This window comes from Dama dama, chromosome 25, assembly GCF_033118175.1.
Source record: "Dama dama isolate Ldn47 chromosome 25, ASM3311817v1, whole genome shotgun sequence".
NCBI lineage: Eukaryota > Metazoa > Chordata > Mammalia > Artiodactyla > Cervidae > Dama > Dama dama.
This window is the reverse complement of record NC_083705.1, coordinates 31,425,575-31,441,472: the sequence shown is the minus strand read 5'-3', so window position 1 is coordinate 31,441,472 and position 15,898 is coordinate 31,425,575. Positions and strand designations below refer to the sequence as shown.

The 15,898-nt window shown below is 35.3% G+C and overlaps 1 protein-coding gene across 6 annotated transcripts in view; it reads right to left on the bottom strand.

Moving 5' to 3' along the window:
* Positions 1–454: 454 nt before the first annotated feature.
* SLC38A9 (solute carrier family 38 member 9) overlaps positions 455–15,898 on the bottom strand; it is a 79,305-nt gene continuing 63,861 nt past the window's right edge. For 5 of the 6 annotated variants that reach the window (XM_061129778.1, XM_061129781.1, XM_061129779.1 and 2 more), the window contains 4 exons: positions 8,482–8,595; positions 6,747–6,895; positions 2,443–2,532; positions 455–1,250 (listed from right to left, as the gene is read on the bottom strand). In XM_061129778.1, the coding sequence (XP_060985761.1) occupies positions 1,085–1,250; positions 2,443–2,532; positions 6,747–6,895; positions 8,482–8,595 (519 nt within the window). In that variant the 3' untranslated portion in view covers positions 455–1,084. Of the gene's footprint in view, positions 1,251–2,442; positions 2,533–6,687; positions 6,896–8,481; positions 8,596–15,898 lie in introns of all 6 variants that reach the window. The other variant, XR_009690562.1, reaches the window with a different exon arrangement.

The window sequence follows — 15,898 nt, the reverse complement described above, 5'->3', positions numbered from 1 at the left end:
GAGAATTCCAAAGACAGAGGAGCCTGGCAGGCTACAGTCCATGGGGTTGCAAAGAGTCAGGCACGACTGAGCACCTAACAATTTCACATTGCCAATTACAGAAGTAAGCGGTGTGTGTGGGGGGGTGGTCTCCTTCTGGAGGTCATACTTTAAACAGAAGTAATCCTTTCCTGTGTTGAAGAAATCATTTTCACCCCCTGCAAAGAATATACTTTTAAGGAGGTCTCATTCCGTCTTGTTTCTCTCTATTGCCTTAACACCTTATACATCTCTCTCTTCCACGCTTCCTATACTCCTCCTCATTGGTCTAGTCATCACATCCTATGCAATCCTCAGGGATCCAAAAAGCAAAAGAGCCCACTGGGTCTTGGAGGGCAACCATACTTGTTCCTATGCAAACTGGGGCTGGGGAAATAGAACTGGATCAGAAACAAAGAGGAGTCAGACTGCAACAAACTCTCCTAGTTTCTTTATTTTGTATAACTTTCACAACCATGGGATCTGTATTGACATTGTAGAATTTTTTTCCTGTTTTTAAAACAGATATTAAGGACTCACATAAGAATTCTCTCTACTAACACTGACGTCATGGACACTTTTTTAAAATGAGGTATTTGGTTTACTGTCCAAAACAGTAAAGGTTTGGGCAAACTGCAGAAATGATCTAGCAAGTAATAAAATGAAACTGAATCACTGAAACAAAATAGAAATGGGATCTGGCAATACAGTTGCTGTGACACCCTGAGAATCTACTGTAGCCAAAATGAACCTACCCACCTTACATCTCTACAAGTAAAACCTAGCATGATTTTTCCTAGAGGCATATGTTTCCACTTGGAAAAGACAGTGAGAATGAAGAGATGAGTGAACATGAGAACAGTAAAGAGATTAAGACCACTCTTACTGCCCTTTTCCCCACTCTAATAATAATTACTTACTAATGGACCCTTATTTCCTTGTTATCAAATGAGCTTAGGAAAACATTTATAGTCACAGCAAGAACGGCATTTACAAGTGAATTTATGTGGAACTGTTGTCAAAGTTCAAAATACCATGAAAGATGTTGAGAAGGCAGTTGACTATGTCACATAAAAAACTGAACAATCAGGTTAGCCAGGCCCAAAATAATGATGAAAACGTGAAAGATTAATTTAGGCCATGTGAGACGGTCTTCTTGGTGGAGGGAAATTATATAGATGAGAGATGGGTATAAGAATACAAAGGCTAGGCCACATGCTGCTCCTGAATACCTGCAGAATAAAAAAGTTTTTAGGTTAATATTCATTCTGCATTTTTCTGATTTACAATTATGGTAAATATAGGATAATTTAAATCGTCCTCAATTGGATTACAATAAAATTATTTTTGATTCATTTTTTGTTGACATAGATAGAGCATCTGAGTTTAAAACCTATTTCACTTGCTAAGTTAATATAAAATACTATTTCCTGTTCATCTTTATAGCATCTGCTTGACTGAGTTTTTTATTTCTCTCTCAAGTCTCTGTAGTTCCTCTGTATCTCAGTGATTATGGCTACTTCCTCAGAAACATCTGGAGATAGGCTTCCTATCTTTGATCTTTTATAAACTAATTATAAATTCTGAGTTGTTGAAGGACTGTAAGCATCTGCTTAAGACTGAGAACAGATGAGTGCCTTGTTGGTATTCAGCGTAATTATCATAGTAACAAAAATACTTAAACACATGACTGAGGAACCTACACTTATTTCTCTCCTTCCCTATCCTCAATTTCCTTGTAAACAGCTTAAAAGGAACTTGTAAATTCATTATATCTCACAAGTGTCAGGCTACAGGTCTCCTCTTTTGTCTTTCGCTACTTTTATAGGAAAGGGTCTTCAAAAAAAAAGTAACTCAGTCCTGCCTTCTACAAGGCTGAGGAAGAAAAATTGGATCATTCTAAATTTCAGTTTTCCATGAGCATCTGAGGTCACAACTTTAATCCCAATCTACTCAACCTATCACAATGTATTTGGAGAATGGATATTAAGGAAAGAGCCATCTGGGATCTAAACTTTCTGACTACAATTGACACTGAAATATGTTCTTGAGTAGAAATGGATTAAGAAAGTTAGGACATAGCCTTGACATATTAGAGACCTTCCAGGTCCCCCAAGAAGTTATATGTTATATATTAAAAATAACTTTATTTTGGATAAAGAGAAAGAAATACATTGGAAGATTTTGAGAAAAAGAGAAGGGGAAAGGTACCTAAGGCTAAGGAAAATGGTGCTTCTAGAGTGAGGAATAAGCAAAAGTGGAAGATAAAGATCCCCTTAACTGATACCAGTGAACTGTACTTGAATGTTATCAATTTTAAATACTCACTGGAATTTTAAACAACTATATCAAGACAACAACTATAAGAAAGCATAACAATAAAGACCAATATGTAAAGGGGCAAAGTTCCCTTACAGGCAGTACCTTATGATTCCTCCTATGTTTGGGTAGAAACAGGCCATGATCACTCCAGCTCCCACAATGAACAGATTAAAAATCAACACGTGGAAAATGCTAAAAGTTGAGAAGACAGTTTGGAGAAAGAAAAAAATATAAAAACAGGCAAATTATAACAATTAATGTGAGAATGAAATTCATTACTATCATCTCTAAAATGAGAATGTCTTAAACTTGACAATAAAATTACGGCATAAATAGAAGGTAACAGGAGTACTCAATACTGGTGGTGGGACAGTGACATTCGCCCTTTCCTGCAATTATATAACCAAGCTAAATTCTGTAGGAGCAAACTGGTAGTGTATATCAGGGTTCACATTCTTTGATCTGTAATTCCATTTGGGTGGAATATCAAAAGAAAATTAAAAAACTATTAACATAAAGGTATTTGTAAAAAGAACTGATGCCTTTGAACTGTAAAAAGAATTGATGCTTTTGAACCATAGTGTTGGAGAAGATTCTTAAGAGTCCCTTGGACTGCAAAGAGATCAAACCAGTCACTCCTAAAGGAAATCAGTCCTGAATATTCATTAGAAGGACTGATGCTGAAGCTGAAGCACCAATACTTTGGCCGCCTGATGCGAAGAACTGACTCATTGGAAAAGACCCTGATGCTGGGAAAGACTGAAGGCGGGAGGAGAAGGGGACGACAGAGGATGAGATGGTTGGATGCATCACCAACTTGATGGACATGAATTTGAGCAAGTTCTGGGAGTTGGTGATGGTCAGGGAAGCCGGGCGTGTTGCAGTCCGTGGGGTCTCAAAGAGTTGGACATGACTGAGTGACTGAACTGAACTGATTTGTACAAAGACAGCAGCATCCTAGATATATGGCAGGGTAACAATATGCTTGATGGAATACATTTTAAAATATTAAAAATAAATATTCACTGTTACCTAGATGGTAAAAATCTATCTAGGCAACTTGAGGAAAAAGCTAGTTAGATTTTTACTACACAAGAAAATCTTAAAATGTTAGAAAAAATATCAGAAGGAAATACACTAAAAGGAAGCAGTGATTGTGTTATAATTTGGGATTTGGGGTAGTTTTTCTTCATTTCTACACCTGATAAATTTCATATGTTTTATAGTATTCCTTTGTAAAGTATTATTTTACTTTTATAATTAGAAAAATAAATTTTATCAAGGGGGCAAAATGGGCAGGTTTTTATTTTTCAGATTTAGTCACGTAAAGCTATTCAGTATTTACCATGAACAGAATATCAGCTAAGTAAATTGAACTAGATGTTAACAATTCAAGGCTTGGGAAATCAATTTTGGGACAGAAATAATCATATGGTAGATGGAATGTGATGCTTGAGAAATAACTCCATTTCCTCCCAAAATGATCCTTAAAAGTCAAAGTTACATATCAAAGCAATATTTTGAGCTCAAGTTATCAGAGGTTAATTAATCCCTGGGAAAGATTACAGAAAGAATTAAAAATAAGGAAAATTATTTATACAAATAAATGGTTAGTCATCTTTCTTGACAAATTACAAAGATATTCAGGCTTCCAGATCTTACTATTTATCTAAAAACTCCAACCTTAAAATTGCTTCAGAGGTTTGAGACATTGGCTGGGCCTCTGTTATTTCTGTATTGTAAAAGGAAACAATTTTGTGTATTTTTCCAAAGCAGTGGTTCTCAAAGTGTAACCGCGAACCTCAGGGAAGTTTCCAATTCCCTTCCAGGAAGCTCTGAGGTAAAAATTATTTTCCAGTCAGACAAAACATTACTTGCTTTGCAAAAGCAATGGTGGGTAACTGCTGCCCCCTTAGATTGGATAGAGGTAGCTGCAACGATCTCTGTATTCTATACTGTGTTCTTTACTGAATTCTCTCAAAAAAAAAGTTTTATTAAAAATTGTCCTTGATAAAGGACTGAAAATTATTAGTTTTATTAAATCTCATATTTCAGTGTTGTTTTTTGTTTGTTTTTGGATGTGCTGGGTCTGCATGTGACTCGCGGGCTCTTCATTGCAGTGCATGAGCTTTCTCTAGTTGTGGCGCAAAATCTCATACTTTGAACAAACATCTTTTAAATACTCTGTATGATCAAATAGGAAGTATATAATAAAGCACATCTGCTGCATACTGAAGTACAGTGGCTGTCTTGAGGAAAAGCACTTGAGCAACTGAACTGGGGGACAACTGTGCTGTTTTTTCCAAAGACCATTTTTAATTGAAAGACAGACAAACTACGGTTCTTTAGATTTGGGTATGTGACAGACATTTTCTTGAAAATAAATGATATGATCTTATCATTTCAAGAGAAACAACTGGTAGTTTGTGTTGCCAAGCATAACATTTGAGCTTTCAAGTAAAAATTAGAATTTGGAGAGCTGGTATTTGCCACCATGAGAGCTGGACAGTATTCCAATATCTAAGACTTCTATAATGCAACTGGTGGTGATAATAGCAAAAGTGGATTTTGATAATATATAATGAAATGGGCCAATATTTGGAATATCTATAGAATTCAGTGAACCAATATTTTCCAAATGACTAAACCTAATGTTATAAAATCATACATGGGTAAAAGATCCAAATTGTAAGACAGACCAATGGCTTTTAATGTAACTGAGTTTCAGATTCAACTAACTTTTATAAAACTACCACCTGTCAAGGTTTGGCACAGTATCAAAGAAAAATATCCACAATGATCTGGAAAGGCTATTAAAAGTACTTCCTTCTTGCTCCAACTATGTGTCCATGGAAGGGTGTATCTTCTTCATATATTTAAACAAAAATTACATATTACAAGAGAATGAATGTAGAAAATAGGATAGTCCAATGATCTACTAGCAAATCAGACATTGAAGAGTTTTGAAATGTAAAAGAAAATTTTTTGGAAATTGTTAGTTTTCAAAATATCATTTATGTTAACAAGTAATGGTTTTATTATTGCTTTTTAAATAAATTAATAAACATTTTAAAAGTTTGGTTCTAATTTTTCATGTTAAATATTGATGGATATAACCCACATAAACTAAAGTTCCCTGGGGGTCCTTAAATAAACCTTAAGAGTGTTAAGGGGTCCTGAGATCAAAAAGTATGTTCCAAAGTATGAAGTGTGTAGAGTACTTGCAACTGTAGGATAAATGATAATGTGTTCTTGATGGTAGGGGAAGAAATGTAATGTGAATGCAAGAGGGAAATTCCAGACTTTTTCCAAGAAGAGAAAACATTCTAACAGCCAACATTATGCAAAATAACGGCAGAAAACAGGAATAATGCATTTACCTACAATTTTTTTTTTCATCTATGACTTAAACAGTATTTATTATTTTGGTGAATGTAAATACAGCAGGGCGTATAAACACAATAGGATTCTTACATTTACTGAAATCCAATGTGAGAACTGTAGCTGCTGCTGTGGTCAAGGCTAGAGGCTTGGTAACTTTTGATGTTCGCTTTTAAAAATTTTCTGTTTTTAAAACTACATACTTATAACCAATTATTTGTTAAATGAGGGGAAAGACTGCATTACTTCACTTCAAATAAACTGGTTAAGACCACTTGTTTAGTTGGTTACAGCACATGTAACTTTTTTCAAATTTTATCCAAAAGCTTTCTTCATTTAAGATAATTTATTCCCAATAAAATAGGTTAGGGCTAGGTACTTTTTACTAGAATAATCTATAATAAAACTTAATGTAAGAGTGGGCGTTAACCAGGGGCCCACAAGGAAGTTTCAGTAAACGAAACTTCTCTTGGATGAGGGCTAGCTTTGAACAGATTTTTCAAGAGGACTCAAACTCTTCCATCACCAATAGGAGATTAAAAATTAGAGCAATCGTGACAGAAGTAAATGATAATTTAAACTTGCTACGTATCTCGCCTTCAATCTTAAACCATTATTGTTTATATAAAACTGCATGAATGGTAATAAATATACAAGTAAATACCAATAACCAGTAACTAAATGAGTTGTTTCTCATTAGCCATACATTACTAACACAGGTACTTCATACTACTAACTTCCTGGCAAAGAGTAGATAAATATCAACTAAATCACAAGATAAGTATAGCTGATATCAGAGCTAAAATATCTACACGGGCAGGAATTAACTTTAAATCATTCTGGACAAGGAAGCGGCTTCTATTTTTAAAGTTCTTCTGGGAAAAGAACACCAAAGGTCTATCCTTAGTAACCGTTTTCATCAGGCAAAGTTTCATAGCAAAAGGATCAGTCACATTTTAAACTGACCTGTTTGCACAGTCATTTGTTGCTTGGCACATCTTGCTGGTCAAGAGAAGAGCCCTTACCTAGGATAAACGTCACCGAAGACATGACCCAATAGCTGAACGCGAGCCAAGTAGCCTAGGAGTGGATACACAGTCATCATCTGGAACAGCAGGAATATCCTTGCAATGAAGGACAGGATGTCACTGCTAGGGAAGTTGTCTAAAAAATTCTAATCCAAGAAAGATAATAACGTTACAAATAAAATTCAGTAAGTACAAATTTATAAAATGGAATTTTCTGCTTATTTTGAACACAGGTGCCACTCAAATTGTGTGGTTTTGTGGGATGGCGCCTGTTCACAAACTATTTGCTAACTATTACTCTTCAATAGCTAAGTACAGAAATTAAAAGTAAGTATTTAGAAACTTAAAGAAATTTGACATTGGCACATTTTTATTTTACAAAAACATCAATCTGCAATTGATTTGACATTGAAACAACAACAAAGAAGACATTATTTACCACTGATAGCTTGAGAAGTACTGCTCTATAAGTAAATGAGGTATAAGTATAATTGTTTCAATAAATTTAAATAGCTAATTCAATGCTATTTCATTCTCAATAATTCTCTTACTTTTTCTCCTCTGATGCACTGTAGCACTTTTAAAGATTATAGAATAAGGTGAGAGTATATCTATTACCTACTATCACTATTATCTATAATCTATCAATAAAAGAAAAGAAAAGAAATTTTTTCTACTTCCTTTCATGATTCTGTTCTCCATTTTCATTTGGCATCTAAGAAAAAGAAAGCCAATCACTCAGATTTTTTTTTTCCTTTCAAATACAAATACCACAGATATTCTTATTCCCGAGGGAGTGGGCTTTATATGGGATTGTTCATATCAGGGGAATTTTCAGCAAACATTTGGCTGCCAAAGAACTTTTGGAATCAAGGAAATCAAGAGAGCATTTCAAACTATCAAAAGAACAACAAGTCAAACCTATTTATCTTGAAAAGATGAGAACATTATTATCACTATTATGCTGAAATAACTTTTATAATTCACAGGTAATAAATCATATTTTGTACTCCACTACACTTTTTTAGAGGAATTTCTTCTGACTAGAATGAAAATCACCCGTGAATGCTACTTTCTGTGAGAACTTTGTCTTCAGTTATATAAAACTAGAGATTATGCTATTCCCAGGTTTATGATGGGTCAAATCAAATAATAAATATTATTTATGGCAGCCTTTTAGTAAAAGAATGTTTCTTTTATTCTTTCTGTCTCTTCCTCTGTCTTTTTAAGAAATAGTCTTTCTTTGCTTTTATGCTTGCCACCTAGTACCAAAATGAGTGTTAAATCTATTATCAGGGACTGATGAATTAAGAAACCAGTTTATTCAGGACATTTCCAGATCTGGACTTTAGAAAATCAGGGAACTGAATATAGTCTCTGTGAGGGTTTATAAATTCAAGACTGCTACTAGCGTAATTATCCACACACACAGAGAAATATGAAGCAAATAACAGGAATCATTTATTTGAGTACCACAGGTGTCAGCATACAGAAGGTTTCTGAGAGTCCTTCTAAAATCTATGGAGTATCTGTTGTGATATTTAATGGAAGAGGAAGCTGAAGCTCACAAAGAATGGGGGAGGTGCCTGAATTCCCACATGGATGGTAAACAGAAGAGACTGGATTCAAACCCAGGCCTGTCTGGTATTATACATTGCTAGTGTATCACACCGTTTGCCTTGCAGATATGAAGGTGTAAACAATCACACAGAGAGGGTACATGGTGCCTTACCTGCTCTATACAATCTTTGGATAATGGTGGTGAAGGAAATGAAGCAAAAACCAGGACTCCAATATAGAGATAAGTTAATGTCACCAGCATATAAGCAATGGACAAATCCCTCACCTGTAAAGAGAGAATAAAACTCCCACAATGATGAATAAATTTTTAGTAAGCATGTCTGAATAGGCTAAATAATAAGACTAACAAATAAATATAATATTTATCTTTTTGCTCTCTCTGTGTAAATATATATCTCCTAGGTATCCAGGTTGTTCAGAGACATTTGTTAAAACAAAATTCACATACAACTAGTCTGACAACTTTTTAAAAACCATCTGGAGTATGTAGACTAAGCTACCTGTTGGCAGGCTTAGAAAGTTAACATAAGTGGTGGTTTATCATGATTGAAATTTGGACTTAATTTTGAAATGCAATTTATTTACCGAATTATAAAATATTTAACTAAAATAATAAAGCTAAAGGACAATAAGAAATCAAGAATGGGCTGCTTTCTGTATGACCTATGGAATTAAAAACTTTTTTTTTCTTTTAGTGAATTAACTTCATAGATCATCAAAGCATGCCTAGCCCAAAACAGACTGGTATATATTAAAATATATTTAATAAAGTACGAAAGCTAGTTAAAAAACAGACAGTAAGCAGGTATTAAGGGCAAGCTTAATAAACCTAAACAGTAAACAAAAGGAAATCAAAAGGCAGCTGTTCAAACAGCTGCACCATGTTATGATTAGAGCCAGTAAACAAATGCAGAACATTAAATAAAGTGGATTGTTTTCGTCCACTGCTGTTCCCACCCTCCCAACCATCCCCGTGCAAAGTAAAAAGCTCCAAGATATTTAATGGAGCCAGCTGTCAGATCCAAACAGAACAGATCCCACAGCTCATAAATCTGGTCTCCATCACCACAAAAGTTATGGCCAAACAATTCAGCACAACTAAATTATGGCAATAAGCCTATTCATTTTTCATTTTAAACACAAATTACTTTGAAAGCTAAAAAAACAGATAAGGAAAAAAATTATATACAATTTTGCTTTAGTTTGATACCACAGTAAGAAAACTGGACATGTATTAGGGAACGTTTCTGATTTTGGGGAAGATGTTTCTCCTTAAATGGGCTAAAGCAATAGTAGAGAGTTCTAAACTTAAATGTTGATAAATTCACTTCAAAAGCAAGTAAACAAACTATGAGAAACCCAAAAGTCAAGTCTAAGTTGACAATCAGCTTGAAAACAAAACAGGGATTTCAATCCCTAAATTAGATGGTAGAGGCTTCCCTGGTGGCTCAGATGGAATGTGCCTGCAACACGGGAGATTCAGGTTCGATCCCTGGGTTGGGAAGATCCCCTAGAGAAAAGAATGGCTACCTAGTCCAGTATTCTTGCCTGAAGAATCCCACGGACAAAGGAGCCTGGCATGCTACAGACCATGAGGTTGTAAAGAGCCAGACATGACTCGGTGACTAGTGCTTTCACTAACACTTTCATTAGGCTATGGAACTACAGGAACCTGGACTATGGAGACTGGCTTCCAGCATTTTAAGAGTTTCTAACTGTGTAGGGGTGAACAAGGGGAGGCCGAAAAAACCTCCAGAGAAGTTTCAAAGTCTCTTCTCTAGTTCTTGAAGCTCTAGGGCCCATCCCAGGCTAGACTTCAGTCACCCTTTGAGTTGCCTGATGGTCTTGTGAGGTATGAACAGAAATGGACCAGGCAATCCCCATATTCATAACAATGGGTAGGTGTCTCACAGAGTGATGTTTGAAAGTCATTCCACCCTTAGCTTACTCAATATTACTCAAGAACAAAGAAGTTTTGCAAAACACAAAATCTTGGAAGGCCAAAATGGTCGTGTCAGAGAGCTATGTATCCATATAGAGGGACAGCTACCATTTCATGGATAGTCTTTAGCCTGTATACCACCTGATCAGCATATTATTTTGGGCAGGCTTTCTGCAAAGATGTATACCTTAGCAAACTGGGGAAAATCTGACTATGATAAAAAGGTGAAGATGCAAGGGCTTCCTGATGAGAGAGTTTCCCCCTTCTGCTTCCCTGTTCTTACAGCACTGCATACACATCTGAAATATGGCATCTCCTACCCTATATTGTAATCATCATTAATTTTTATTATAAAGGAATCTATATTTATGACATGAGGATATCAACTGGAAAGAAAATATTCTTTCACACCCCAAAGTAGTCAAAGTTAATAGTTCTTCTATTATGTTGGTCTTTAAATTTTTCTACATCCAAGTTGGTCCATACTAATAGACTATGACATCCCTGAGACAAGGACTGTGTCTTCATCTTTATATCCCCAATGAATGCACGCGTGCAAAGCCACTTCAGTTGAGTCTGACTCTGTGTGATCCTATGGACTACAGCCTGCCAGGCTCCTCTGTCTGGGGGATTCTCCAGGCAAGAATACTGGATTGGATTCCCATGCCCTCTTTCAGGGGCTCTTCCCGACCTAGGGATCAAACCTGCATCTCTTATTGCCCTAACAGGTAGGTTCTTTGCCACTAGCGCCACCTGGGAAGCCCTATATCCCCAATACCCAGGACAATGCCTGGCACACGGCAGGAACTCAGTAAATGTAGATAAAAATAATCATGTTGTCTACAATTATTAAGTGCTTCTAGGTACTAGGCTCTGTACAAAACACAGTACATAATCTCATTTAAAGTAGGTATTATCCTTTTCTTCATTTTATAGAGAAATAAATTAGTGCAGAGAGGTTACAACACTTGTTCATGGTTACACAGTGAGTAGTTGATGAAGTCAATATTCAAACCAAAGACTTTTCGGCTCCAAACTGCATGCCCTTAGCTACTACAATGGAGAGTTAACCAGTTTAATAATACATTTGTGTCACAGTTAATAAATAATAGTAAAGAAAACAGTGAAAGAGAGGTACCAAATAACGAGTAACAAAAGATAACAATAAAGTACACATACAGATGCAAGAGAAATAACAAGGATTAGAAAAGTTCTATTTTTCAGTAATTTAAATGTACATTCAGTAGAACTATGTCAAGAGTTGTAAAGTAACTGTTTTCATCTGAAAATACTCTAATGAACAGAAATGATGTTTTAATATAAAAGCAGCTGAGGTTTAGCATGATCCTGGGAAACATGCCACCTGTGAATAGCACGCACACATGTGGGCTTTGAACCCAAGCCATCACTAGGCCTGGAGATATGGCCTCTTAAGAGCCTCTTTAATAGAAAAAGGCAGAAAAAAACCATCTTTTAGAAAATGAGGCTCAAAGTAAAAAATATATTTAAAAATCAGCACAAGTGACCATAAGAACTGGTAAATGTGTCAAGAACCCTGTACATTAATAAAGTAACTTACTCTGCCTCACAAATAAGCAGCAGCTGGCAGGGCTGGCAGTACAGAAGTAATGACAGGAAGGATGCCAAGTGGGGCACAGTGGGCCTGGGAGCACATTCTGTTTCTCAAAAATGGTTTATAATCTTTCTGTTCCACATACTTTTCATAGTGACTATCCAGCGGAGCATTTACTGAAAAAGAGACAGGCCTACCCCAAGCATTTACATAAACACTACTGCAGACATATATAGTTGAGTAAACTACAAAGATTCGTAAGAAGAAAAAAGTAAATAACAAATTAAGTTATGAGCACCTCAAATAGTTTTTAAAGAAGTAAGCAGGGAACAAAACTAAATAAAAGATAGGCAAAACAAAACAAGCATGGTATAGCTTCTGATTCAAACATGATGAGGAAATAGGAAGAGGGTGGTCCACAGACTCAGGATGGTTATATAGCAAATGTATTCTGATGATGAGGAATGAGTTGGGTGATCTTCAACTCTACAACTTTCTCTGGGGTAAGGTATGTCTTACTAAGGAACAGAAACTATATCTCACTTAGTTACATGGGAAGATACCTCTAACACCTCACCAAGGGAGAATTACTCCAACCAGCCACAACATAAAATCTCTGGAGAAGGGGTGTGCGGACTAGATCAGAGGCACAAAGGAAAATAATCTAAAAGCGAAAGGACCAGTTCAGATGCCAATCAAGACTCTGGGAGTCACTAGAAAAAAAACTGCTTGAGGTGAAGTTTTCTAAGGTGCTAAGATTTTCTGAAGTTGATTCCAGATGAAGATCTGTAAGTGATTCATTGACTTGTACAGTCCTTCCTGCATTGGCAGGTGGATTCTTTACCACTGCACCCCCTAGCAAGCTCCCAGTTACTACTTTATGCATGTTCAAATCCTATGGTAACCTAAATTTGAACCATGTTGTTAGGGGGAACGGATATAATCTAACTAAGCCACAGTAACTGAAATTCATGCATATGGGAACTGTGCAAAGTGAAGTCTGCCTGTAACTTAAACACTGTTTTAAGACTGTTTTATAGTAAGACAAACTAATTATGAGCACAATAAAAATATGCATGAGTGTTTAGGATAAAATATGAGATTCCACTGAAATTGTTTTCTTCACCCCCAGACTCTCAGGTGTACCAGGTGTTCTCTCTCATTAAGGGGACATTGGTGGTGAAGTTTGAGAAACACAGCCTTATGGATAGAATGACCCAAAACATGAGAATCCAACTTCACAAAATTGGTTTCTGCGGTACTTGGTTTAAATTAGCATTAGAGATCAGTTGAGTAGGATAGAAAGGTGACCTGGCTGAAACCAAAGTATATACTGTTAACTACATACACTATTCCTGTGATGATAAAAAAGATATCTTCCACATATCTCTAAACTTCCTAAAATTTGTGATTGGCAGCTTAGTTCAAGTGGCAAGGAGTCAGGAAATTTGTGAAGAAGGAGAGAGGGATTTAAAAGTAAAAGCCATAAAGTATATTCTCAATTTTTCCTTTATACTCCAAAGTTCCAAATGTTCATTTAGGATAGTAAGATTTTCTTCCCATTCCCTCCAAAGATTTAAAACTGTTTATGACAGAAGTACAATAAGATTAAACATTTCCAAAATAAAAACTGAATCTAAAGTGTGAGGGTAACAGAAAAAGGAAAAAACTATAAAAATACATTTGCCTAGGGAAAGTTATAGAATATGGTATGAGAACTTAATCCTTAAGTTTTCCAAAAGTCAAAGCAAAAATAGAAACAAGAATAGTTATATGACCCTTATTATCAAATAATGAGTTCATTAAGGAAATGTTTTCCTAGCCTTTAACAGAGAAAATTTTCTCTCTAGTCTTTGCATAAAGGATGCTGAGCAATTTAACAAAGAATATCTCAATTACAGTTCTTATAAAACAATGAAGCAACATTATACACATGGCTTTCTTGTATTACCATGAACCCTTGATAAAAGCCACTTTTAATATTAAAATCTAGTACAGTGATGAGAGAAGAAAGAAAGAACTGATGTGGTTGAATTATTTATTTTTCAGAGAGTCTAAATTATCAATATCATACAAAGAAATTTTGGAGAAGACTTAATATGTTCTCATTGCAAGACAAATTTAAAGGCACTAGAAAAAACAAGGATATTCTCTCCTGTTAGCAGAAAGATCCACAGTTGCAAAGGGTCAGACATGACTGAGTGACTAACACTTTCACTTTTCAATAATTGTATCAACTCCTATTAGAACTTCATCATGATTTTTGTTTATATGGTTAGAAGCTATCAAGCTGAATTAAAATTTTACAAACAAGGCCACTGGTAACTGGTTAAATTCTGCTTTCTTTGGGTTTAGTTTGCTCTTATCTCCCCCAGTGTCTTAAGGTAGAAGGTTAGGTTATTGATTTGAGATTTTTTTTTTTAATGTAGGTGTTTACTGCCATAAATTTCTCTCTAAGCACAGTTTTACTGCATCCCATATATTTTGATATGTTTTATCTTCATTTTCAGTAATCTCAAAGTACTTCCCTAATTTTTCTTGTAATTTTTTTCCTTGAGTTCATTAGTTACTTAGGAGTATGTTGTTTAATTTCCACATATTTGTCAATTTCTCAGATTTCTTTCTGGTATTGACTTCTAATTTCATTGTGGTCAAAGAACATACTTGGTATGATTTCAGTCCTTTCAAGTGTATTATGACTTGTTCTGTGACTTGGCGTATGGTTGATCTTGGTAAATGTTTCATGTGTTTTTGAAAAGAATGTGAATTCTGCTGTTGTTTAAGACTTTTGTAAATGCCAGGCAGGCTGATAGTGTTTTTCATGCTTTCGATATCTTTACTTACTTTCCATTTGCTCCATCAATTATTAAGGGAGGGTTGATGAAATCACTAATTATTAACATAATTGTGGATTTCTCTACTTCTTACAATTTAGACAGTTGCTGTTTCCTTTACTTGGAAGCTCTGTTACTGGGAGCATACATTATGTCTTCTTGATGAACTGGTCCTTAAAGATCATCATATAATGTTCCTCTTTATCTTTGGCAATACTCCTTGTTCTGAAGTCTGCTTTGTCTGATATTAAAACAGCCTCTCCATCTCTCTTACGCTTAGTGTCTGCATGATCTCTTTATATGTAAAGTAATTTTCTTGTAGACAGTATATAATTAGGTTTTGTTTTTAATCAGACTGACAATCTCTTTTAATTGTAGTATTTAGACCATTTTTAATATAAGTATCAACACAACTGGATTTGAATCTATTATCTTTCTATTTGTTTTCTATCCAGTAGTCATTTATGGCTGTGAGAGCTGGACCACAAAAAAAGCTTAGTGCTGAAGAAATGACTCTTTCAAATTGTAGTGCTGGAGAAGACTCTTGAGAGACTCTTGGATTGCAAGGAGATCAAACCAGTCAATCCTAAAGGAAATCAACCCTGAATATTAATTGGAAGGACTGATGTTGAAACTGAAGCTCCGATACTTTGGCCACCTGATGCAAAGAGCTGACTAGTTGGGAAAGACCCTGATACTAGGAAAGACTGAAAACAACAGAAGATGGCAGCAGAGGATGAGTTGATTAGATAGCATCATTGACTCAACGGACATGAATTTGAGCAAACTCCGGGAGATAGAGAAGGACAGGGGAGTCTGGCATGCTGCAGTCCATGGGGCTGCAAAGAGTCAGACACGACTTAGTAACTGAACAACAACTCTCTTACACTTAATGTCTGCATGGTATATCTTTATATTTAAAGTAAGTTTCTTGTAGACAGTACATAGTTTGTTCTTTTTTAGTCAGACTGACAATCTCTTTTAATTATAGTATTTAGACCATTTTAAATGTAATTATTAATATGACTGAATTTGAATCTATTATCTATTTGTTTTCTATTTGTACCATATATTCTTTGTTTCCTTTTTCCTGTTTTCTTTTAGATCATTTGGGTATTTTTAAAGATCTCACCACTACTGGCTATCAGCTATACATCTTTTTTTTTTTTCCTTTTTTAAGTGACTGCTCTAGAGCAAACTATTATGGCCCATGGATGAA